General features: G+C 33.7%; 1 protein-coding gene across 2 annotated transcripts; it reads left to right on the plus strand.

The window, feature by feature from the left end:
* On the plus strand, positions 1 to 27730 carry LOC148606518 (BRCA1-associated protein-like). Of its 2 annotated transcripts, none has more exons than XM_088545386.1 (15): positions 1 to 189; positions 1808 to 1969; positions 4145 to 4382; positions 15432 to 15542; positions 16962 to 17040; positions 19051 to 19164; positions 19480 to 19545; positions 20392 to 20474; positions 20971 to 21046; positions 21841 to 21908; positions 22835 to 23015; positions 23532 to 23621; positions 24424 to 24537; positions 25547 to 25693; positions 26328 to 27730. In XM_088545386.1, exons 1-15 carry the CDS (start codon positions 108 to 110, stop codon positions 26505 to 26507), a joined length of 1791 nt encoding a protein of 596 aa, XP_088401512.1. In that variant the 5' UTR covers positions 1 to 107; the 3' UTR covers positions 26508 to 27730. The 2 variants fall into 2 exon arrangements, with proteins under 2 accessions (XP_088401512.1, XP_088401511.1); XM_088545385.1 differs by lacking the exon at positions 1 to 189 and adding an exon at positions 1428 to 1626 and having other exon boundaries at positions 1754 to 1969.
* The last annotated feature ends 56 nt before the right edge of the window (positions 27731 to 27786 follow it).

Raw genomic sequence — 27786 nt, forward strand, 5'->3', positions numbered from 1 at the left:
ATTTTTAAAAACTCTTCTCCGTTGGAGATAAATTTGCTCGTCTTAGAAAAATCAGAAATCCTGGAAACTTAATCTGAAGTTACGATTGTTATTTCGATGAATTTTTCATGTCTGAGTCAATTTCTCTCGTAACTCTTCGACTAGAAATCGAGAAAAATAATGATATTCCCAAATCGTTCTCTTATATAGGTTGGATTTAGTATGATATTTTGATTATAAAAAAAATAGATTTTCCTTATCATAGACATAGAAGCTAACAACTACTGTTGTCTTTTCCCATAGCTACAATGCTAATTTCACTAAGTTCAATTTGTGTTTGAGCTTCTACCTCAAGTTTAATCCAAGGACTATACATCACCTAAAAGCTGCATGTTTACACTGATTAGTCTAATATAATAGCCCTGCAAATATCATGTGGGGTTTGCTACCTTGCAGTGCGACACTGGCACCTAGAAGACAATAAGCTAAAAATAGAATAGGAATTCCACATCGTCTCACAAAAAGGGGGTCTCCATGTAGAACTAAAAAATATTTAATAAGTAAGTTAAGACTACAGTGACCATTTTATGTAGAAATAAAGAAAATAATATTACCTAGAAGTGAACTAAGCACCTGAATGAGAAATCAAGTCTTGAGAAACATATCACTGACTTCTTAAACTGGTTTTAAAAAAAAATATGCCTGACAATTGGGAATTTTTCTTCCTTTGGGAAAGATATTTTTCAACATGTTTTGGAAAAGTCTCCAGCCGATATTTGGCTGCAATTAAAGAGAAATCAAATCACTTATGTGTAATTTTTCCACAGCAACATGACACAAGTACACTAACACCTGAAAAGGACTATTTCTGCATACTTCTTAAATCTCATTGGTCAAATTAGTGGTATGTAACCTAGATAGATGCACAATATAGACTACTAAAATATACCAAAATTAGCACCCCATGAAAATTATTTGCTATATTGTATTTTCATCAGTGGGAGCTAGCAAAGGACATACCAGATATTAAGAATTTTGTCACTCAAACAGTTTCAGATTCAGCATGAAAATGCAGGGTTAATAATGACCACTTCAAGTAGATAGAGCTTTATTGAAAATGTCCAAATACATTTGTAGCTTCAATCAGATAATACATGTCTTTGAAATCTTTTGCTTACATGGAATTTTTTACTATTTTGAGTAGCAGTGTAACGATTCCACTCTGCCATGATCTGATACATATCACAATTCGTGGCTGACGGTCTGGTTCATATTGCAGTTTTTACAGACATGTCTTGTTTGTGTTATTTCATTTACAGTTCTACAAATTAGGAAAAAAATGACACATAAGCATGTCCATGGGTCTGACTAGCCTTTATCCATTACACTGTAAGCAAATCTAAAGTGTTTAAAACAACAGATAAATTGGTTTGTGATTGAGAAACAAAATTGGAGCGGTCATTACTTGGTTTTTGACTATCGGTTAAGCTAAATGAGTGATCAGATCATAATCGTAATTATGGGCCTGGTATCAATTTCCAGATCATAACCAAAAAAATTGTAATGCATCAATGCACCCTAATTTTGAAGCTTCAATAGATCAAGATGTAGCATTTTGGTTTGACAAAACTTTCTTGAATGGTCAGAATGATGAATTTTTAGACACATTTTTATACATTTTATAGCTAGCGTCACTCCCATATTATAATCTTATTCACTCATCCAACATAAATAGGTGTAAATTTTGGGATTCAGTCGCCAAAGCTACATGTACATGCATTATATGATTTGGCTGCCCACAATACTTTTATACATTTTATCTTTTTAGCACCTAAAGATTTGGTGCAGTGCACAGAAGAAAAGGCTTCATATGCCTCAATCCTGAAAACAGGGCCAAGTTCTAGTGAAGAGAAATCTCCTGCTGAAGTTGATCTAATCTGTAGAGGGGAGAGAAAATATAGTGACGTCTCAATTGAGTCTTATTTCTCTGGTATTTATTGGTTTCTACTTTTCCCCTTGCAAAGAGATGTTGAAATTCTCAGTAATTCCAATATTTTTTTTTAGTCTATTTTATCCTTCATTACTACATGTAATATTGCACTCCAATATTATGAAAAACTTTAAAGGAGAAGATTTTGTTATCGTGGAAGTCATAAATATTGAAACTAATCTGTTAAATGTGAAAATTTTTTTCCTTCTCTAACTAATAAATCACGATTTATAATAAGAAAATTTGAATTTCCCTTGCCTATGGGTGCTACCAGGATCACTTGAGCTGTGATGTCATGAAGTTGGTTTGTAAAGTGAAAGTAAACAGGCAATTGATAACGATATCCGAAGAAAGTGCAAATTTGATACATTATCCCTATAATTTCAAACCAAAAAAAATAAAAGAAGAGGTAGAGGCACAGCTTGTAAGCAAATGTTAGACAACATTGACCAACAACTGGATTTGCAGCTAAAAGACTATTGTCTGAGGAAAATGTACAATGGCAACATCAGAAGAGTGTTTGTGTTGCCGGTCATAAAATTTTTTTGAATATTTCTCTTATCATTTGTGCAATTATAAGCTTGACCAGACTGCATGTTTTGGTGATTAGAAAAACTGGATCATAGAAATATTTACAGAATATTCTTTGTTTACATATTATATGAAGTACTTGTATCAGTACCAAACCGACATAGTGACATCATGAGCTAATCAGAAGCTATCGGTAAAAATCAATGGTCTGCTTATGATCTTTCTTCAGATAGAAGAGTTCTGCAAGATGGCTATCCATGTATATTTCAAAGATTTTGAATTTTGCATAGCCTTGTGCATTTTACAAGAGTGCATTTTGCATTAAAAGTTGTATATTTTTGTTTATGTGGGTATGATTTTTCATAAGATCCTAACTTAACGCAAAAGTGGTCCTTCACTTTAAATTGAATATAAATATCAAAACATAATATACTTTCAAAACTCATATTTTCATTAACAAACATGACATTGCAGTAAATGTTTTGAATTTTTTGCCAGATGTATTCTTTTGTTATACATTCTGCTTTTGCTTCAAGGCAATGGCACCGACTGACACCAAGTGATGGCACCCCTTGCGGGTCTGGGTGTTAAAAGAATAGGCCTGCAGCAGTGCTAAGCTTGTTGTAGAAGGCGACTTAATAGTGCTCAGAACCCTGGCCAAGGGACATGTTGGAAAAGATGCCAAGTTCCTTCTATGGTATTAGGAGTAGGAACCTTTGCACTCCACCAGAGTAGACTAAATTGCCCGACCCTACCCCTTCTCTCCATTTCCAGTAGAAGTTGTCAGACAACTCCTTCTAAGAGTTATTGTCCTTGAAAGATGAAAAATGACTTTTTTTTTTAAGTTTTCAGCCAATATCTTGAAAACTATGATGGAAAGGAAGAAACTTTCAGTTGCTGAAATGATCCTTATAATAAATCCAACCAAAATCTTCTTGAGTCAAAATGATTGGACAACTCCTTGTTAAATTCATTGCCCTTGAAAGGCAAAATTTAACCAGTTCACTGAGGTGAGAGATTCAGGCTTCTGGGAGCCTTTTGTTTAGCTCACCTGGACCTGAGGTTCCCATGAGCTTATGCCATAACTTTGCCTCCGTCATCTGTGTTCGTCGTCTGTCCTCAGTAAACTTTTCACATTTTCCTCAATTCCATGAAAACCTCTTAATCAATTTAACCAAGTGTGTCAGAAATGGTGTACATGTATGCAAGAGCCTCTACAAAAGGTCCACTTTTAGTTACGTTTGATTTAACAAGATGGCCACCATTTAAGCTTCTGATTGGCCAGTTTTCAAAGATCAACAATTCTGAAACCACAGGTAAACTTGATAGGGTTGATGACCTCAATACCCTTTACTAACGATCCACATTTTGTGTGGTTCAGGTGGCTCAGCAGTGAGTAATCATGTTTGGGGCCCTTTTTTATCACACTCTTAAGGCATACATGTACATGTATGTGAGACATGTGAGAGTGACACTTTTCTTGAACCCTCTTGTTACCGTTAAGTATAGATTTAACTATATGTTATAGACTAGTCTGGTATTTTATATCAGTATTTAAATGTTGCAGTCATTGAATGATTATTCCTCCCCAACATGATTATGTGTGCATGTAAATATTAATAGTTTACTTATACTGTTTTGCAGTGAATTTTGAAACCAGGACTGAAATGAAATCTTCAGAGGAAAAGCAAGATGATTTTAAACCAGTAAGAGACTACAAATCTCCAGGTCCATCCACTGATGATCATAGACCAGGGAGTGGACAGAGTACAAGACCAAAGAGCCACACCCCTCCATTAAAGACACCACAAACTATTCATTTTTATTCGGGAAATCCTATGGTAGAGAAGACAAGGGGTATTCTTCATCTTTACAAGGAGAAGTAAGTTGTAGGATATATACACCAGATTATCTGTGTAAAATTTTAAATTTCTTTATTTTGTTTTGTACTTCTGTCTGACACTGCTGAAACCGTATGAATATTCAGGTTACTAATTTTCGTGGTTTCTGTCAATTAAATATATAAAGGGATATCAGTGTTTGTAGTGTTAATATATGCATTCTATAGCATTAAAAATCAAATCTTCAGTTACTGCAGTTAGGTGATTAAAATATATTATGGCACTCATTCCACGAAAGAAGCTTCCCTACTATTTCTGAGCAATACACAAAATATAGTTCATATGTAATTCCTTTTATACCATTCAATATCTCTTTCAAAAATAGTAAATATGGGTCAGGCAATTATTCTGCTAAACAATATTCAATCATAATTCATTGCTGCAAATAAAATTAAGATTTAGTTATCAAATTAATTAAAAAAAATGACTTCCTTTTTCCAATAGAAAATTAGCTTACATTATGAAAGACTGACATTAAAATTACTTGTCTGATTTCAAAACTGCTTTCTGTAGGAAGGGCACTTTAAACAACTTTATCATTTAATGTATACAATGAAACCTCTATAAAAGGAAATAAATTAATTTGAGATAAATACTGTAATCTGATTGGTTAAAATAATTTTGGTATATCTCAATGGATAAAAAAAAATATTGACACACCTTTATTCAGTTAAATTCAGAGCTACTTTTCTCATGTTTAAAGGTAAAAAAATGGTTTTAAAATCGTGCAATAAACAATATGCACATGGAAAATTTATATTATTTTTCAATAGACGAAATTTTTATCATAGCCAATTCTTAAATGAATAATCCAAAAACCTTTCTAAACCAGACACTTTTAACAGTCCCTTTACATAAATTAAAATGTATATTAAACCTTAAATGTTTTCTGGAATGTTGAAATTGAAATTTCTTGAAATGGTCATTTACAGTGCATTTTAATGACATTATAACTCAATTTACCAAAATGATATGGAAAATCTTGTCTTAATTTTTGATTCTGATGGTACAAATATTCAAATTACACTGTCAAAAGAGTGGATGATGGTGAATTTTTGTGGCACTCTTATTGAAATTTTTGTTTTTATACATGTTTTCATATTTGTGAAGTTTTATTGCGTTTGAAGCAGTGGAATTTTTTTTATATGGGTCTGTTGAAACGCACTACGATATGAATTGTGTACTCGTACCTGTAAGAATCTGGCATAATTGGAAAAATCAGAAACATGCATGTAAAATCCACCAATCAGGAACATGCATGTCAAAACCCCACCAATCAGAAACATGCATGTCAAAACCCCACCAATCAGAAACATGCATGTCAAACCCACCAATCAAAAACATGCATGTCAAACCCACCGATCAGAAACATGCATGTCAAAACCCCACCAATCAGAAACATGCATGTCAAACCCACCAATCAGAAACATGCATGTCAAACCCACCAATCAGAAACATGCATGTCAAAAACCCACCAATCAGAAACATGCATGTCAAAACCCCACCAATCAGAAACATGTATGTCAAACCCACAAGTCAGAAACATGCATGTCAAAACCCACCAATCAGAAACATGTATTTTAAACCCACCAATCAGAAACATGCATGTCATAAACCCACCAATCAGAAATATGCATGTCAAAACCCCACTGATCAGAAACCCCACCGTTCTGAAACATGCATGTCAAAACCCCACCAATCAGAAACATGCATGTCAAAACCCCACCAATCAGAACCATGTATGTCACACCCACCAATCAGAAACATCCATGCCAAAACCCCACCGATCAGAAACATCCATGTCAAAAACCCCACCAATCAGAAACATCCATGCCAAAACCCCACCAATCAGAAACATCCATGTCAAAAACCCAACAATCAGAAACATGCATGTCAAACCCACTAGTCAGAAATATGCATGTCAAACCCACTGATCAGAAACATGCATGTCATAAACCCTCCAATCAGAAACATGCATGTCAAAAACCCACCAATCAGAAACATGCATGTAAAACCCACCAATCAGAAACATGCATGTCAAACCCACCAATCAGACATGCATGTTATGAACCCACCGATCAGAAACATGCATGTCATGAACCCACCGATCAGAAATATGCATGTCATAAACCCACCAATCAGAAACATGCATGTCAAAACCCCACCAATCAGAAACATGCATGTCAACACTCCACCAATCAGAAACATGCATGTCAAAATCCCATAAATCAGAAACATGCATGTCAAAACCCCACCGATCAGAAACATCCATGTCAAAACCCCACCGATCAGAGACATGCATGTCAAACCCACCAATCAGAAACATGCATGTCAAAACCCCACCAATCAGAGACATGCATGTCAAAACTCCACCGATCAGAAACATGCATGTCAAAACCCCACCAATCAGAAACATGCATGTCAAACCCACCAATCAGAAACATGCATGTCAAAAACCTACCAATCAGAAACATGCAAGTCAAAAACCCACCAGTCAGAAACATGTATGTCAAACCCACCGATCAGAAACATGCATGTCAAAAACCCACCAATCAGAAACATGCATGTCAAACCCACCGATCAGTAACATGCATGTCATTAACCCACCAATCAGAAACATGCATGTCAAAACCCACCGATCAGAAACATGCATGTCAATCCCACCAATCAGAAACATGCATGTCAAAACCCCACCAATCAGAAACATGTATGTCAAAACCCCACCAATCGGAAACATGCATGTCAAACCCACCGATCAGAAACATGCATGTCAAAAACCTCACTGATCTGACAATATAATATCACTCAAGGATACTTTCTCTATTTGAAAAGAATATTATTTGATCTCTGCATCACTGGCTTTGCTCAGAAATTTTTCAATAGAATCTTAGAAAAATGAGGTTTTTGACAGAGTTATCTATCCTTGAAGAGTTCATCTTCTGTGCATTTCAATGAAATTGTAATTTAGTTGTCCAGCATGAAATGGAAAATTTTGTCTTATTTCCTTGATTCTGATGGTGCAAATAGTCAAATTTAACTTTCAAAATGGTGTTTTTTTTCATACCATGTTTCACCCACTGCCTGATTCTTACAGGGACTGACACTCAACAGTTTTCCATTGATGGTGTTAGTAATCTAAAGTTTGTTCAATAACAAATGACCTTGTGTATTGGTATGCAGCAAGCAATTTGTTGTTTGAGAGTTACATTTTGTTATCATGAATGCTATTGATAAGTGATTGTAGTTATAGAGATGTTTGAATAAGAAGGTGTAATTGTGTGCATTTGATAGCGAGCTCCATAAATAGGTTCAAGCTCTACAGTTATTACATGTACTATCTTAATTTCCTTTAAGATTCCCCTATATACCAATGAAAAAATAAGTCATGTCCAGGAAGTAACAAAAAGTGACTGTCCTTATGGAGAAAATACAAAATGTTGGAGTTATTGCTCTTTTTCAACCTTTTTTGCTATTTTTAATGTTACTGTATTTCTTTCAAAAATCCTCTCCTCTGACACAACTTGACCAATTGGAACCAAACTTGGTAAGAATGTTTCTAGGAGTATCCTGCATAGAACTGATGTGGGGATATTTTTATCTGTCGAAAGACATGGCTGCTGTTACTAAAATAGAACATAGGGGTAAGACAGTAGTTTTTTTTTTTATATTTCTTCAAAACCGTTGGGTTAGCCAAATTCTTTCAATAGCTGAAATGATCCTTATTATTAAGACTACAAAAGTCTTCTAGGATAAAAGTTGTCAGACGACTCCTTTTAAGAGTTCTTGTCCTTGAAAGGGGAAAACTAAGGGTTTTTTTTTTACAGTTTTCAGCCAATATCTTGAAATAGATATATATAATAGAAAGAAACTTTCAGTTACAGTCGAACCTCATTAAGTCGAAGTCTAAGGGACCATGCAAAAAAGTTTGAGTTATCTTAGGTTCGAGTAATCCGAGGTCTAGGATAAACTGCAAATACTAGTAGTTTGGTCCATGATTGTTTTCTGTAGTTACATCATTTGTTGTGCTGTGATGCATTTCATATCGGAAGATATTTTTTGTATGTTGTATATCATGTTTGAAATACTGAACAACACCAAGTGTTTTAGTGAAATTTCCTTTTAATTTTTTCTATATCAAAAACGTCATAGTTCATAACATGCAGCTTTGTTTGATTCACAATCAGGAGTAACATCAAACCATGTGCTGTACAATATTACAATAAAATTTCAAATTCACTAGCGAAACGAATGTAGTCATTGAAATACTCTGACTATCGTCTGTTTGATATTTCATTAAATAGTCAGATACTATTACAATTCATCTGTATTTTTTATAAAATTTTTCAAAATATCAAAATATCCGATATCACTGTTAGTGTAAATTCCCACGTGTTATTAATAAAATTCGTTTCTTTTAACAACACGTGCAATTTTAAATTAATTAAATACTCAAATCAAACCATAAAGAGTGTAAACAAATTAATTTAAAAAGCCATGTTAATTGTTGTTAAAACACACTTCAATCATGGTTTGTAATTAAGCAAACAGTTTTCCAACTAATTAGTTGTCTCCGAGACATCAGGGTTAATTAACATCGAAGTCCTATCGAAGGGACTGATTGATTACCTCGAGTTATCCAAGGTTTTGATTCATCCGTGGTAAAATTGTATTGGAGTAAGAGGAGTTTTGCTGGGACTTTGTAATTAGTTCGAGTTATCAGAGATTTCAACTAATCCGAGTTCAACACATCGAGGTTCGACTGTACTGAAATGATCCTTATGATAAGTCCTACCAAAGTCTTCTTGAGTCAAAATTGTTGGACAACTTCTTGTTAAATATATTGCCCTTGAAAGGAAAAATTCAACAGGTGAGCGATTCAGGCTCCTGGGAGCCTTTTGTTTAATTATTCATTGAAAACAATTTTAAAATGATTCTGTATTCTCTCCGTTATTTAATAAGGTTGATTTTTCAATAAAAAATATTGATTTCCCTGCTGATGAAATATAAAATAAAATATTGTCCTTGCAAAAAAATCATCCACCCCACAATCTTTTTATACCACCACCCTTAGCAAATGAAGTTTAGGGGGTATATAGGTTTCATTCTGTCTGTCTGAACTATTTTCTAAGCAGCTTGGAACATTGTTATGAATCTTTGTGGGATGTAATATAATACACATGGATGTGTGCATACTGTCAGGAAAAACTGTAGAATTGATGGCTGTTGAACTTAGGCATTTTTCAGCAAACTTGATCTCATGCTTTGTTCAAAACTCCTCCTTAACAACTTGCAGCATTGTTATGAAACTTATTGGGATGTTAGATTACCATATGAAGATGTGCATATTGTCAGGAAGTTGTGTTTGAACAAAATTGTAGAAATGATGACCATTGGAACATATTTCAGCAAAACTTGGTCTAATGCATTGTCCACAAACTCCCCTTTAAGGACTTGCTGGATTGTTGTGAAACGTAATGGAGTGTTAGGAATTAGTCATATCTGTTATATGTGTTGTTAACAAAAAAATAGTAATGATTACTGTTTTGAGTTGGGTGTTTTAGAAATGGCAGCATGTTGTGTGTCAAAAGTGTGTAGTCTATCTACCCCAAAAATCGTGTACAATATGACTTATACGTCCACTTGGGTCCCCAAATATACAGGCTGCCAGGGTATGAGTCCTATTAGGAGCAATGTCTAATTATGCCTATAGGGTTCTAATGTTCTTGACTACTCTAACAAGTCTCACACACTGGGTACAAGAATGGTTAAGCTCAAAGGTTATAGGCACCAACCATTCTGTCAGTGATTGGAGGGGGTAGATTTGGCCTGGTTTCTTTTGAAAAAAAACAATCTTCCAAAATTTTATAGAAAATTTTTTTTGTTCTCTTCCATTGAAAAATAAAATAATGCTTCTATATATTTTCCCCATAACTAAACAGCCAGATTTTCAAATATAAATATTGATTTAGGCTGATGCTGAAGTATAAACAAAAAATATGCACTTGTGCGATAAAACATTTCTTATTTGACATTAAATCCCAGGCCCCCTCAGGGTAAAAATAGTTGGTGCATTAGAATATTTGAGATTGGTTGGGGAAACTCATATTCAAGGCCATTAAACAATTCAAGTTAATGTTTAAGAATTAGATTGTTTTCTGTTTTTATTCTTGTTGACCTCTAGATCTGTCCATAGGCTCAGCTCTTAGGTGAATATTGTTGACATCATTTCCATCAACTTTGGCATCATCACCTTGATCACCATTGGCATCAACCCCTTGTACTTTGGCATCATTACCTTGATCACCATTGGCATCATCACCTTGTTCTTTGGCATCATTACCTTGATCACCTTTGGCATCATCACCTTGATCTACTTTGGCATCATTACCTTGTATTTTGGCATCATCACCTTGATCACCATTGGCCTTATCACCTTGATCACCATTGGCATCATCACCTTGTATTTTGGCATCATTACCTTGATCACCCTTGGTATCATCACCTTGATCTACTTTGGCATCATCACCTTGATCACCATTGGCATCAACCCCTTGTACTTTGGCATCATTACCTTGATCACCATTGGCATCATCACCTTGTCCTTTGGCATCATTACCTTGATCACCCTTGGCATCATCACCTTGATCTACTTTGGCATCATTACCTTGTATTTTGGCATCATCACCTTGATCACCATTGGCCTTATCACCTTGATCTACTTTGTCATCATCACCTTGATCACCATTGGCAGCATCACTTAGATCACCATTGGCATCATCACCTTGATCACCATTGACAGCATCACCTTGTGCACTCTTGGCATCATCACCTTGTATTTTGGCATCATTACCTTGATCACCCTTGGTATCATCACCTTTATCTACTTTTGCATTATCACCTTGATCTCCATTGGCAGCATCATCTTGTCCACCCTTGGCAGCATCATCTTGTCCACCCTTGGCATCATCACCTTGTCCACCCTTGGCATCATCACCTTGATCTACTTTGGCATCATCACCTTGATCACCATTGGCAGGGTCACCTTGATCACCATTGGCATTATCACCTTGTACTTTGGCATCATCACCTTGATCACCTTTGGCATTATCACCTTGATCACCTTTGGCATTATCACCTTGTACTTTGGCATCATCACTTTGATCTACTTTTGCATCATCACCTTTATCACCATTGGCAACATCTTGATTGCTTTTGGATCCCTCTTCATTGGCAGCATCAGCAATAACTTCAGGAGCTGCATCAGCTTCATCAGCATCATTTTCTTCTTTGATTGGATCAGCAATTTCTAGTTTGGACAAATCAGTATTTTCTTCATCAGTATTATGGGTATTGACAGCTTCATTTTCAATATTTTTTCGTTGGCCTTCAAAACTGATTTGGGGAAGTTCTTCAATTGTTGGAGCTTGGAACACTTTATCAGTTTCTACAATTAAAAGAAGAAGATTTCTATGATACATTCTTATAATAATTCTTACTGTAGTATAAAATTTATATAAAATAAAAAAAACTTAAATAAATAAGGTTGGAAACATAAACTAAGGTTAACATTGATGGGCCTGACTGTATGAAGAAGTGATTTTGGGTAAGAATTTAGAGTGGAAATAAATACTTATGTTACCTCCTCTAACTTTCAAATCAAGTAAATGATCATGTTAAATTTTTAATGTGGCAAGCATTCCATAAACTACTTTTGTCAATGGTACAACCAGCCCATTTTCATATATAGCACTAGGGAGAATATCAAATCCAGTGCTATATTGGATAAGTCTTGGTTAACACAGTCTTGACTCTACTGATGGACAGGTTTTTTATACATCCCTATGTTGTTGATTCGTGACAACAGATCTGGCTAGAGATTTTAATTCATACACCCCTTGCAAAACGGTAGGTATAGAATGATCTTGTTGTCAGTCTGTTTGTTTGTTGGTCTAACTGTATATCTTTGGTTCTTATCTGCAAAGTCTATACAGCATGATGCCATTATGCATCTCCTGTTATGTTGTTTTTTTTTTTATCTCAATGACTTTTGGGATTTCCTATATGGTTTTGCGAAGGGGAATCAGGAGTATCAGTGTCAGTAGTTTATAATAGAACAACAAAATCTTCAAATATCTAATGAAATCATTGAAAGTATTATTATTTGTGTGCTATTCGATGCAAATTTTCGTGGTTTTCAAAGTTCAATAAGCTCACAAAGTTTTACAAAAAAAAAAAATTTTCCATCATTAATCAAATTTGTCCAATTCAAATAAAAAACCTTCTGGAAAGAAAAAAATACAGTAAACATTAACAATTACTAGTACCTGGTTCTACAGCTTGTGATGGTGTTTCTGAAATATTCGACTCAGTCGTTGTTTCCGAAGTTGGTGCTTCTGTAGTTATGGACTCAGTAGTTGTTTCTGAAGTTAGTGCTTCTGTAGTTGTTGTCTCAGTAGTTGTTTCTGAAGTTAGTGCTTCTGTAGTTGACTCAGTAGTTGTTTCTGAAGTTGGTGCTTCTGTAGTTGACTCAGTTGTTGTTTCTGAAGTTTGTGCTTCTGTAGTTGTTGACTCAGTAGTTGTTTCTGAAGTTAGTGCTTCTGTAGTTGACTCAGTTGTTGTTTCTGAAGTTAGTGTTTCTGTAGTTGTTGAATCAGTAGTTGTTTCCGAAGTTGGTGCTTCTGTAGTTGTGGACTCAGTAGTTGTTTCTGAAGTTAGTGCTTCTGTAGTTGTTGACTCAGTAGTTGTTTCTGAAGTTAGTGCTTCTGTAGTTGACTCAGTTGTTGTTTCTAAAGTTTGTGCTTCTGTAGTTGTCAACTCAGTTGTTGTTTCCAAAGTTGTTGACTCTTTTGTAGTTGACTTACTAGTTGTTTCTGTAGTTGGTGCTTCTGTTGTTGACTCAGTTGTTGTTTCTGAAGTTAGTGCTTCTGTAGTTGTGGACTCAGTAGTCGTTTCTGAAGTTAGTGTTTCTGTAGTTGTTGAATCAGTAGTTGTTTCTGAAGTTGGTGCTTCTGTACTTGTTGACTCAGTAGTTGTTTCTGAAGTTAGTGCTTCTGTAGTTGACTCAGTTGTTGTTTCTGAAGTTTGTGTTTCTGTAGTTGTTGACTCAGTAGTTGTTTCTGAAGTTAGTGCTTCTGTAGTTGACTCAGTAGTTGTTTCTGAAGTTAATGCTTCTGTAGTTGTTGCCTCAGTAGTTGTTTCTGAAGTTGGTGCTTCTGTAGTTGTCAACACAGTAGTTGTTTCCAAAGTTGTTGACTCAGTAGTTGTTTCTGAAGTTAGTGCTTCTGTAGTTGTTGAATCAGTAGTTGTTTCTGAAGTTAGTGCTTCTGTAGTTGTTGAATCAGTAGTTGTTTCTGAAGTTAGTGCTTCTGTAGTTGACTCAGTTGTTGTTTCTGAAGTTGGTGCTTCTGTAGTTATTAATTCGGTTACTATTTCTGCAGTTGTTGACCCAGTTGTTGTTTCTGAAGTTTGTGCTTTTGTAGTTGTTGACACTGTTGTTTCTGACACTTCTGCAGGTATTTCCTGTAGTGTAGCTTCTGGAATTGGTTTACCTTCAGTCACAATTAAGTATCCCAAGTACAAAAACACAACCAAGAAAACATTCATTCCTCTCATTTTCCTTGTGTTCTGACAAGGGGAGTTGAAGACATACAATTGTGACAAATGTAACAAATGATAACTCGCTAAACAAGGTAAGACATATATAATTCAAAATTATTCCCATATGGTGCTTCTAGAATTTAGCATACTTCTAACTTTATGTTAATCTGACAAGTGTAAATTTCATGTACGTAGGTAATATTGATATGTTGTCATAAGCATAAACTGATTTGGGGTGAATGAGTAATTTCTTGTTGAATTTTAAAAAATTATACTTGTCATTTTTAGATTAAAGCTGAAACTAAACACTGTACTTATGAGATGTTTTATTGGGAAATTGCACTAAACATGTTTTTTGCATTAATTAAAACTTTCATTCTGATTTTTGTTATGAATGTAGTGGATTTTACAGGTACCGTAAATTGAAAAAATAATGGCTGAATTTAGGGAAGCAGAAGAAATAGCATCTCCATTACACTTAATTGTGACTTTGTGGGATATTTTTTGCTTTTATGTCTGGGATTTTTTTGGGACATTATGTTTTTGACCCATCTGTCGATCTGTCAGTGCTTCTGTCATTGTGTCATAGCATGTTGCCTGAATAGCCCCTCATTTTTCTACAGATTTCCTTAAACTTAGGTGAATGGTTCGTAGCAATAAAAGTGTGGATTAGATGGAATTTCACGGATATTTGCCAAAACACTATTTTGGCGAATTAAGTGTCAGTCTCTGTAAGAATTGGGCAGTGGGTGGAACAAGGTAAGAAAAAAACACCTTTTGAAAGTGTAACTTGATTATTTGCAACATCAGAATAAAGGAAAAAAAGACGAGATTTTCCATATCATTTTGGTAAGTTGAGTTATGATTTCACCGAAATGAACATGTCAAGGGCAGATAACTCATTTTTTTAACATTCTATTGTAAAATTTCTGAACAAATCCAATGATGTAGATATCAAATAGTGGTCTTTTCTATTAGAGAAATCATTTTTGAGTGATATGATAATTTCTGATTGATAGGTTTTTGACATGAATATTTCTGATTTTTCCCTTTTTACTTGATAATTACAAATAATTACACTTAATATTCATGCAAGAACAAACACAAACATTTGATAAAACGATGTTATCTCCAATTGGAACAAATTCTTTGTAAATGGTTTTTCCATAGGTTGGCTTGTCTTATAATTATTTCTCCTCTCTAATAGACCCAAAATCTAAGATTATTAATATCAGCCTGTTTAAATCTGATCTACATTGGGGAAAAAATGAAATCAAGACCTGGTTTCTACATGTATCTTTTTATTTGGAAAATATAAAATGGAGGAAAATTGTTCATTGGAAAGTCAATGAAACTTAAATCACTGAGTGTGGAAGAAAAAGTGTTTTAAAACTTAATTAAATATAGGTTTGTTTTTCTTTTTTTGTTTGCAGTCAGACGACTTCACTTAAGACCGATGTTCAGAGAAGTGAACTGATCTGTATGTTGGCTGTTCCAGCTGCCTATACCATTCACGACCTACTTAACTTCACAGCAGCTGTACAGTATGTTAACAATACTCCTATTACTGTAAACCAACTAATTTTTGTAGCGATATATTTGTGTGACTTTCCGGGACATAGAATTATTGCTAAAATAAATAGTCACAAAAAAGCATACTAAGACACTATCTTTATATGTTCAAGCAATTATTTTATTAAAAACGTGAAAATAAATCCTCACAAAATTAGCCAACGAAAGCAAATGCCGAAAGAAAGTAGTCACGAAAAAAAGTTGGTTTACAGTATTCTCCAATACTCCTTTTTTTCTGTTACACATGGCCAAAAGTGCATCACATGATTATCATATGTAAATTGATTCAGATCATATGGAAATCATTCTTTAATCAGATTATAATCATATGATAAATTACACATGATAATCATATGATTAGTATATGATTCTCATTTGTACATGTAGGTATTGTCTTGCAAACCCACAATAATCATATGTTGATGAAAAGCATAATTATCAAATTAAAATCATGTGAAAATTATATGTAAACTGAAACATAAGATAATCATATATCAACTTTCCTTTCATCTGTGGCAACATCCCTTTTGCACCTGCGTATGGAGTGTTCATATCACAACTCATACATTATGCCAGAGCGTGCTGAAAATACCAAGACTTTTTGTATCATGCTAGAATTCTAATAAATAGGCTTCTGGAACAGGGTTATGTTGCACAGGCACTTGTTTCTGTCGGTGTGGGGGAAATACTATTAAACAGGGGTTGACTATCAATCGACCCCTGTTTGATAGTAATTCCCCCACATAGACAGAAACAAGTGCCTGTGTTATGTTGCTACAAGATTGAAGTCATCACTACAGAAGTTTTATGGTCGTCATCATGAACTCGTGGATCGTTATGGTGTATCCATCTGCGCTATGAAAACTGATTTATTCAAAGTGTCATAGTTTTTCTTTCCTCGTTTGTCTACCCCGGACTTGACTTTTTACGAGCAACTCGGCGGGTGTTTCTAGAAAAGCAGAGGATGCTTACCCTACTGGTGCACCTGGTCCATGCTCCCAGTTTTTAGTAGACTCTTGAGTTGCTCATTTGCTTTTGTTACTTTGTATGTATGATTTTTGTTACTGTATGTTCTTCTTTGTGTATGTCTGGTCTTTGTCCCTGGATTACATTATTTTGATTACCGCTGTAACCTTGGTTCCCTTGATTATTCTTGCTCTACATACGATTCTCACGTGACAATTTTTGCTGTGTATTGTATTCAATTTGCTGTGTTTCAGTGTTTAAATGTAAATTTATAAAACAAATACATTTCACACCAAACCAAACACTTTCTGTAAAAGTTTATGGCTGGTTACCCTGAATTTTTATAACCTCATAACCTTCAAATCATATAATAAATTTATTCCCTCATTAATGCCATTCTTGTAACAAAATTATAATTTTTTTAGTGAAGGGATTGAATACCTAAGAATAGTTAGAGACAGCACCCCAAATCAGTATATGGTCCTTGTCAAGTTCAGGACCCAGGTAAGGTATAAACATTACATATGCAGTCCAACCTGTCTTAGCTACCAACTATATTCAACATCCCCCAGTCTTAAAAGTTGGAATACAATATCACTATTAAATGCATTGTATGTAAAATTAACCTGTATATAAAGACCACCTATCTTTTGTGACCATGATTTTGCTCTCCCTAGGATGGTCACTTTAGACAGAGCTGACTGTATCTGTCTTTTTTTTTATCTGTTGTCAGGGGTGTTCAGGGGATTCTCCCTGAAAGCATAAAAGATTAAAATTCATTCAACATTAATTTTTTCCAGATAACCCACCTCTAAACCACCTTGATAAAAAAGTTTTTGAGTGTAGTACATTTTTTTTACATTATACCACTGTTTTTTTCTTTCACATGTACAATTCTCAAAAAAGGCATTAATTTTGTTTTTGTGGAATGTTTTGTTGGAAAGAAGCTCCCGTAAATTTTGCATACATTTTCCAAGTTACGGCACTTTACGTGCCAAAAAGGGGGAACAATCTCCACGGGCTTTGGTACTGCTGTTTATTTTGAAATGTAGAAACTATTGACCAGTTCCAACATTTATTTAGAAAGATGATCTACTTATCTAGTTGATTTCTATAGTGCGATAGTTGGTCAAATTGCGTTATAACGTTGTTCAAAGAAAATATTCATGAAAGGTTAATTTTCACACAACTGGTCTTCCAGCTAAAAAAGCCAAAATCGAGCTCCAACATAAATTTCACACTTTACAGAAAGGAGAAGTGGTGATAAAGGGACTTATTTGCCTAAAATTTAATTGAAAATTAATCATGAAGTGTTGAACAATTTAATTGTAAATTTGGAGACTTGCATCCATCATAAGTGGACTTCTGATAATTCTTGCATTTAAAAGACAGAAAAATTGCTTTATGTTTACCAATATTCTGATATTCTGTCAAATTTTGTACTTACTGGTCACTTTCTGGTCACTTTCTGGTCATGTCTTTGGCAAAGAAATGGTGTCTGCACATATGAAACAACTTCATACCTAGTGAAAGCATTCATTATTACATAGTTTAACATATGTGAAAATATAAAGTTGTTTCTTGGGTGTGGACATAGTTTTCTGGATGTAAATATGTGCGAAAAACAACAAAATTAACAATTCTTAGCAGTTTTTGCTAAATGACGTAAAATTATGGCACCATGATAACGTCATTACTATGAAATAATGCCAGAAATTATTGTTTTTCCTTATACTTATATAATATGAACAACTTTCATGTTATTACTACCAAGTTGGTAGTTTAGGCAATATTCATAGCTTAATGCCGCTACACCTTAGTAGTAATTTTCATAATTCCCCATCATTATAAAAGATAATTTTTTTGTTCTCATGTCAAAATCTAAATATAAGGATCAATAGCTTTTCTTGTTTTTATATTTTTATTCCTGATGTGATTAAATATGTTAATTTTAAGTGAATAAATTTGTTTTATTTATATAAAGAATATGAAACACATGATATCAGTTCTTTGTACAAAGGATTAGAATTTACATGATTATCGACACACATTACTGTGGGGAGCATGTACAATTTTTATCAAGTTCAGATTTTTTTTTTTACTGCAAAATTTTATATCTGCTAAATAATGTTATTTGTATGTATTTACACTGAGATTCTCTCAAAACTACAATATAATATTAGTGAAAGACATGATGTTGACTTTTTGTCCATACCTCAAAACGTCTTATTTCATTCTTAGCCAAGGTTAAACATACAGTATTTTATTTGAGCCCAATTTGTATTAACAAAAAAAACAGAAAAGCAATTTATTGTGACAATAAAACGGTAACAGGAAAATACCGTTACTTTGTTGTAGTCTTTCATGATAACTATGTCTCATGCATTTTTGTCTGCCTAAAAACTTGGAAGATAAATACACTGCAAAAATACTTCCTTTACAGCAGTAGGTATGATCACACAGAATTCACACATCAACAGGAAATTTGGGTAGTAAGAGGATTTTTTCTTTCAGAAACTTGCAGATGAATTTTTCAGTGCTTACAACAATGTTCCCTATAACTCAATAGAGCCAGATATTTGTTTGTTGACCTATGTAGCCAGGATGGAAATACTTAAAGAATCTGAGGTTTGCATTAGAAATATGTTTATGAAATAATATTCAGGAGGAGGGAATAACTGAAAAATCATCATAAGTTACAAAACTAATCATGTGGTCCACTGGATTTGAATATATTGCATAATTATGCTCTATTTTTGTGAAATTGGGAATAGCTTCAGTATATGAGTATTGCTAAATAGTCAGTTACATGATTTGTAAAAAGTGTGTCTACAATGCATCTATAATTTTCTTTGATCTAAATTAGAAAAAAAAATGCTGTATTCTTTAGACAAAAGATAAAGGTTACAACTGGTATCATCAAACTTGTCACTGTACTTTCAGAATGCCAGCTTGCCTGTCCCTGGACTTACAGAGTTACCCAACTGTCCTGTGTGTTTAGAGAGAATGGTAAGGCTTTGTTTTGTTATAAAAAAGTTATTACTTGGCATAAAGAACAATCTTAATCAACCTATTAAAGCCTTTTTAGTATATAGATAGCAGTGAATTATTGAGTACTCCCTGTTTTATTAATTTCCATGATTCACATTATGAAAAAAAATTCTATACTTTCTCCCACCAAAATGTCACAACAAAATGTCAATCAACCAATCACAATACTTAGAATTTATATTGAAAGTAGCAATGAATTATGGAAAAAATTTATATAATAGATAGGAATATCAATTGGTTATAAAAATAATAATATAATAATATAATTTTGAATAACCAAAATATAATCACTTGTGCCAAGAACGCTGAAAAGATTTTTTTGTGTGGAACCAGTTCTACTCTCACTATAAATCTGGTGTTTCTTCAGCACTCATGATCATATTGGATATTCAATCTTTCCAATAATTAACCTCCTATTTTTCCTTTGATCAAAACATAACTGAGGTCCATCTAGCTTTTTGATTCCTGTATGCAAAGATTTGGAGATGTCAGTGGGAAATTTTATTATTTCAAATTGAGTTAACTGGGTTTACATCATTTTGAAACCATCTAATCTAGATTGATGACACACATTCATGTACAAAAGCACTTGTCTTTATTCTAATGCAGCTATTGAATGGCAGTTAAGGAGGTAGACCTTGGAAAAGGGACATTACTCTTGAAGTCAGCAATGTTTGCAACATTCAATTTCACCAAAGCCTATTTAGCTTTCATTTGAAACAGAATGAAATAAATCTAAGTTACTTTGATGCTTAGATGAGAATTAATAGGTTTACATTATTTAATGTCTGATTTTTTTCTTAGGATGAATCTGTGGATGGTATTCTGACAATTCTATGTAACCATGCCTTCCATATGAAATGTCTGGCACAGTGGGGTGATACAAGGTCAGATATCCTGTTGTTTATTTATCTGCTGCTTATAACAACTTGGTCCTTTAAAATTTGCACTTTTTAAAAATTGTTTTTCTTTGATATTTGATAAACCCACAAAATGAAGACAGGGTATGTTTTTGACTGGTCCCTCTGTCACCACTACATTTTTGTATGTGGCCATCTACAACCAGTCTTAATTTGTTTTAGACTTTCTTGAGTAAAAGAAGGGTTTGTCTTCATATTCCATATTCATGCCTGTCATTTCATCAAAGACAGCATCACTTATTTGAACATGAAATTTAGTTCAGACTAAATAGTCTGAAAAAGCACATTTTCTCCTTATCAGCAACATGATAACATTTTCATTCAAAAACACCTTGGTACTTTGAACTTAAAATAAGTAAAAAAATGTGGGATTATTTTAAATACCAATGTTGTTGATCACACATAGTTCCATTTTCAATATTAAATGGAATTTGTGGAATTTTTTTATTATTTTCTATTGAAGCTGTCCAGTGTGTAGGTTTCTACAGACACCTGAAGAAGTAGCAGATAATAGATGTATGACATGTGGATCACAAGAGGTAGATCTTATTTATACCTACACTTATATGTGAGCAGGATATTGGAATCACATTGTCTTTCTGTCTTTCCATCCCTCTGACTTCTGTTGCAATTATCTCAGGTACTAATTATCAAATTGATTTGAAATTTGATCTGCAACTTCATTGTGATGGCACATACAATTTACCTTGTAAGTAATTTTCTTCCTTGCAGTCCATCACTTCATCTTGTGTAGCAAAATTTGGATTTGAAATTTAATTTACTGCTTTTCTTTAATGAGTTTTTAATAGAAAAAGAGAGACAACTCATACAAAGAATGAAAACTACTTGAGGCAACCTTTTAAAGGGACTTAGAAATAGGTAAAAAGTGAAAAGACAAAAAAACAGGAATTTAATTTTGGAGGAAGCCTAAAATTTGCCCTATCTATATAAAGCCATATATCAAATTTGAAATCAATCCATCCATTGTGAGTTGAGGTAGTTGTGATTAAATTTGTATTGACAGAGTGAAGAACAGATGGACAAGGTGATTCAAATTTATCACCCATTTGTATAACAACATGAAACAGCAAGAAATTACTGTTAAATATTTGGAAAATTAAGTGTGGTATTTATTCAGGCATTACTTAGTTTTGTCAATTGAATTTGGTGTACATTTACTGCAAAAACAAGAATACAGAATAAGATTTTCTACTCAGACAACAATAGAAGAAATTATCATCATCCAGAACCAATTAACAAGTGTTTTGTATGTTTTAATGTTTGTAAATCGGTACTTGCTTCCAGTAATGTATTACTGTATATATATTTTCAGAGTTTATGGATATGTTTAATTTGTGGAAATGTTGGTTGTGGGAGATATTATGGACAACATGCACATAGGTATGTATGGATGGTTTCATATCAGAGAAGAATGAGCAATTCTTTTTGGTTGAAATGTTGACATATGGTATTCACCAATGCGCATTAAGATGTCAAGCAGGTATTTCCATGTGGTAATGCCCGCTTAAGATTCTTCATTGAAATCACCGGTAACACAATAGTTTAGGTGTCACTGTCTCTTAGGTAGTCTTTTTATCAAGATAATGCTGTCTGCATTACTGCATTACTACTGGTGCACCTGGTCCATGCTCCCAGTTTTTAGTGGAGTCTGCGTTGCTCATTTGCTTTTGTTACTTTGTATGTATGATTTTAGTTAATTTATGTTCTTTGTTGTGTTTGTCTGTTTTATATGTCTGGTCTTTGTCCCTGGATTACATTCTTTTGATTTCTGCTAGAATTGTGGTTCCCGTGGTTACTCTTCCATGTCTGGTCTTTGTCCCTGGATTAAATTCTTTTGATTTCTGCTAGAATTGTGGTTCCCTTGGCTACTCTTCCATGTCTGGTCTTTGTCCCTGGATTACATTCTTTTGATTACTGCTATAACCTTGGTTCCCCTGATTGCTCTTACATGTCTGCTCTTTGTCCCTGGATTACATTCTTTTGATTATCGCTATAACCTTGGTTCCCCTGATTACTCTTCGATGTCTGGTCTTTGTCGCTGGATTACATTCTTTTGATTTTTGCTAGAATTGTGGTTCCCTTGGTTACCCCTACATACATGTACACAACTACAGTAGTGTATTATTAGGGTTTGGTTATTTTAAATATAGTTTATTAACATATACTAAGTGCTGTTCCAAGTGTCAAGTCCAAATACATGTATGGTCTAGAGCAAAGCTGTAACTGAAAAAATGCTGAAAGGACTTTCTTAATGTTAAGTTCAAATTCTGTGCCTTAATGCCTGTTGATACTATGATACATTTCAGTCATTTTCTGGACACTCAGCACACATACGCCATGCAGTTAGGGAACAATAGAGTGTGGGACTACGCTGGAGATAATTACGTTCATCGTCTGGTTCAGAGTAAGGGAGATGGCAAACTGGTGGAAGTAGACGAGGGAGGGAGAAGGGTTCAAGAGGAGAAGGTGGACTCTCTAGCCTTGGAAGTAAGAAAGTTGATGGAATAGAGATGATACCTACAGCATTAAATTCCATATTAGAATCTTATCAGTCATTTAGATCAACACACATGTACTTGAAAGTTAAGCCAGACTGAAAAGTATCATGTTGGTCTGTTGAGACACTATGCCTGGGTGACTTCATTAAAAGAAAAAATGAATCATGTTATTTTACTCTAGGACTTTCTTCCCCCAAAATATAACTACACTTTTCTCTTTTGATGTTAACTTTATTTGACGTCACTAATGAATATCAATCTGCCAATCAAAAAATTTTTGAAAATATTTGAAAATAACAATTGATTATTGAAAGAATTTATATTATAAATAGGATAATCAATTTCATAACATGAATAACCAAAATATAATTGCTAGTGTTGGGAATGCTTAGAGATTTAACTTGTGCATGGAACAAGTTCGGCATATTTGTTAAATTTTGGCATTCTCCTGCAGTTCTTATTAATAATCCTCTAATTAGTAATCATTGACTACTCTACATTCCAGTATACATATCTGCTTACAAGTCAACTTGAATCTCAGAGACTTTATTTTGAGGAGAAGATGAATCAGATTGAAGAAAAGGGAAGCGAAAAGGTAAGATTGAAGAATTGAATTTAACACAGTTTTAGGTTGGTGTATAGGAATCACCTCCAGGGAGTAATTCCTCCATAGTTGTTAACAGATATTAATAAAATAGAAAGAATACCAGGGTATGTGTGATATGTAGATATGCCTGAATGGAGATAATTATTTTCAGTATTCTTTTTATGAGTTTGCTCACAGTATTCCTAGTTAAATTGCTAACTAAAAGAATTACCTTGTGATTTTTATTTTGTGGGGGGAGGTTAGGATCAAATTTGAAATAAAAAGGTGGGCTTGAAATTTTCAAGAAAAAAAGCCAGGACAGGCCATGAGGAAAAATTTAAAAGGCAGGGTCTATTCAGGGATGGATCCAGATATTTTGAAAAAGGAGGGGTGTTTGCCAGGGTTCCTTGGAAAAAGGGGGTGCTTGGACATTATTTTGCCATTTTTGTCAATTTTACACATGAAAATGACAAATTTTCCAATAAAAATGGGGATGCCAACCCCCGAGCCCCTTCTGGATTCACCACTGCAGTTAATGCAGTAATATTTTTAGTTTATAATATGAAATATTTTCATCACTTTTGGCCAAAGAAAAAGTAGGGAGAATAGAAAATTTGATCCTAGCCTCCCTCATAAAAATAAAATGGTTACTCCCTTACCTTTAACTATGATAAATTTATCATGATATTTAAGCTGTACCATGCATATCAAACTCCTCTAATTGCACTAGATTTTAAAACATAGCAAAATGTACTAATAAGGGTCTGCCTTCATTTTTTGAAATATCTAGTATCAACTCTTCATTTTGAAGGTACAGGAGTTAGACCGGAGATTACTGAAAGAAATCGAGTCCAATGAAGCAGTTCATTTAAAATTAAATGAGACAGATAAAGAAAAACACTTAATGGAGAAAAAATGTAATCATGTGAGTTTGATTCTTGTCTACTTGATACCAGAAATTCAGGGTGTGTTTAGTAATTGAAATTGGGTTTACAGCGCAAACAATGATGATGATCATGGGCCTTTGTTTAAATGACAATCACCAGGTGAACTTCTGTAGGTAGTACTTGTTGAATTAATTCTACAGTAATTTGAGTCCATGTATGTTGGAACATCTAATTCTTGCCCATTGTCCAAATAATTACCTAAAGCAATAGCCATTCTGTCAAGGGAATACAATTCTTTTTCCTTAAGTTACCGGTAACTATTTTACTTGATGTAGGAGTCTTGAATCTGGGCAAGATATACAATTTCAAAAACACATGATCCACATTGAATGACAGGATACAACATTGCTTTAAAAAGATAAACTCTGACAATAATTCATTCTTTTTATTTTTTAAATAATGGAATGTCAGTATAATTTTGTCTGTAAAAGCATTTGGTATTGAAGTTATGATATTTAATGAAAAGAAAAATATGAAACAAGGTGCACCATACATCACACACATTTACCAAATAATAAAACATATTTGTCCTTGGTGTTCCATGATGTAAATACACTTTTAAATTATATAATAGAAATTCTATTGGAATTGAAATAAATCATGTAAACTCATTCTCCCTCGGGGTAAAACAATGCAATATAAATGGTCAGCCCATGGTAAAATAATAATAAATTGGAGCTTCCATGATTTATTTCTTAATTTTTTATCAGAGTTTTAATTATAAAATCAGTCTTATGCAGAGCAAATTAATTCAAAAAATGATTTTATCTTCATTGAACTGATTCAAAAAGTTTGCTTGTTTATTTTTCATACTTCGACAACTAATCTAGAAACAATTTATGGATCGCTTTTGAGCTATAACTAATGTACATGTATAAGGGCACTCAGGCAAGAATTGTCAGTTTTATGTTTATTATTTTTGGTGTATTCCAATCATGAAAAATCAAATGTTTTTTGTCTATATCTTGTTTTGATGTCATATTGTAGCTTCACAGTAGATTATCTAAGGTCCTGTCAGATTTACAAGAAGAAAAACAGATGAATAAATGTTTACTTGAGAACCAGCAAGTGTGGCAGAAGAAAGTTCAGAACTTAGAATCCCAAGTCAAAGATCTCACACATACCAAAGAGCAGGTTTGGTTACAGTGCTTGCAATGATGATGTTCATGGGATAGAGTTGGTATTTCCTTGTAACAGCACATACAATGATGATGTTCAGGGGATAGAGATGGTCTGTCCCGTATAAGATAATTACCTGATGAACTTCATTAGATAGCCAGCCGGACATTTGAGGAGATTTAAATTTGCTATCATATTCCAGTGGTTTAAATATAGTTCATCTTTGTCTAATAGAAAGTTTCTATCTCCTAAGGAAGTTCATCAGATGGTTATCATTTCAAAATAAAGGAAAAACCAACTCTATCCCCCAAACATTTTCATTGTATGCACTTTACATTGTCCATACCATTTTCTCCTGTGAAAGGCTAATTATAAGGATTGTTTATGTCCGATCTTCTTACTAGTCTTTTCATTAATGAATGTTTCAGTCTATGATTAAAACAAATACATCTGTTTGTATTGGGAAGGTGCTTAATCTTATCTTTTCAATTTATGAGTCTAGTGGTATTATAATGATCAGAATTGCAAATATTTATATTTTGATAGTATTGTAGAAATATTGATGGCAAAATGTTGTCATGATTCTAATTCCAAACATTGTAGAGATATTGGTTTGCATGAATAAAATATTTCCTTGCTTTTTATTCAGGAAATCAACGAGTTAAGGGAACAGTTACGGGATGTGATGTTCTACCTGGAGGCCCAACAAAAATTATCAAATACAACTGAAGTTTCACAGGAAGAAATACATGATGGCAAAGTTATCTTAGGAGCCTCTGGAAATACACCATCACCCACAACTAGACGAGGAAGGAAAAAAGATAGATGATTTCTATTACTTTCACTTTGTTGTGTAATCTCATTGTTGACTTTTTACAGAGGTTCAGGCTGGACCATGTTTATCTACATATTAGTTACTAGGACCTTTTCTGGGCAAGAAGGTTAGCAGTTTTGGTATTTAAAGCCCAGAAATGCTGCTGTTCTTGTGCTAGAGATTGTCCTACCTTGATTAAATGGTAATCGCCTAATAAACAGCCTTTGGTACTTAAAATTGGACAATTGACTAGGAGATTTAAACTTTTTATCATTCCAAAGGTATTTAAATCAGTGTCTAATGAAAAGTTTAAAGAATGAGTCATTTAATCAAGGGCAGACCAACTCCATCCACTGAACATCATTATTGTATGAGCTGTAATACAATGACACTAGTCAAGTCCTACATGGTTTGTTTTTTTCCTCATGTATATATATTCATACAATGTACATGTACTTAAGATAATTTAGTTATGTTACTTGTAACCCATGATGCATTTGATCTTTATAATAGGAAGTAAAGATTTGAGATGTATTGTCACAAGTTTTATTTCAACTAGCTGAAGGAGTATCTGTTAAGAGTTTTGTCCATTGAATTACCAGTATATATATTTTGCAGTTTAAAGCAGATACCTAAAAAATGAAAATAAGTGTATACTGCAGTCAATATGCCTGAATTTTTTGGAAGTCAAAACAAACTAATTGTGAAGTAAAATGCAGATTTGTTACATATTTAGTCAAGTTACCTCATGGTAGAATTGTTTTTGTTTAGTCTGTACTTGTTTTGTATTTTTCTTTAAAAATAAAGGCAATGTGAGCAAGTTGGTGTCTCCGAAGTCTTGTTTTGTAAGGTTTAATGGTAGGACTCCAAAATTTTGTTTTTGCTTTGATATCAGCTGTAGAGACTACTTCTTTCTTGTTTCTGCCAAACTTGTGCAGTTTAATGGCAATTTCAGAAACAGCAGAACATTACAGCACATCATATGCAACTTTTCAAACTGGATACATTTCAGAACGTGAAAAAGACTTGTATTTTTAAGTTTTTTGACATCTATTTTGGAGTTTTATAATTAATCCAGTCATTAGCGATTTATTTCATTACATAGTCTTTTCAATTGCTTGTTTTGTGGAAACTAAGAGTATGTATTTTAATGTAATTTATTTATGGATTATTCTAAATGATAAGTGCAATTCATCTGTGATATTAAAATGTGAAATAAACATTAAAATATCTCTGCATTCTTTGCTCAAGAATAATTCTTTTGCATAGTAGAGCTGTGTGTAGCATAGCATAT

Source organism: Perna viridis, chromosome 9, assembly GCF_037379345.1.
Source record: "Perna viridis isolate PV_CMFRI_1.1 ecotype Kerala chromosome 9, ASM3737934v1, whole genome shotgun sequence".
In the NCBI taxonomy this organism is placed as follows: Eukaryota; Metazoa; Mollusca; class Bivalvia; order Mytilida; family Mytilidae; genus Perna; species Perna viridis.

Excerpts from the sequence above, each read along its gene's own strand:
- LOC148606518 (XM_088545385.1), top strand. The coding sequence starts at position 1,551 with ATGCACCCTAATTTTGAAGCTTCAATAGATCAAGATGTAGCATTTTGG. Across the intron at positions 19,546-20,391 it reads CTGTGTGTTTAGAGAGAATG|GATGAATCTGTGGATGGTAT; the intron begins GTAAGGCTTTGT and ends TTTTTTTCTTAG. Across the intron at positions 21,047-21,840 it reads TGACATGTGGATCACAAGAG|AGTTTATGGATATGTTTAAT; the intron begins GTAGATCTTATT and ends ATATATTTTCAG.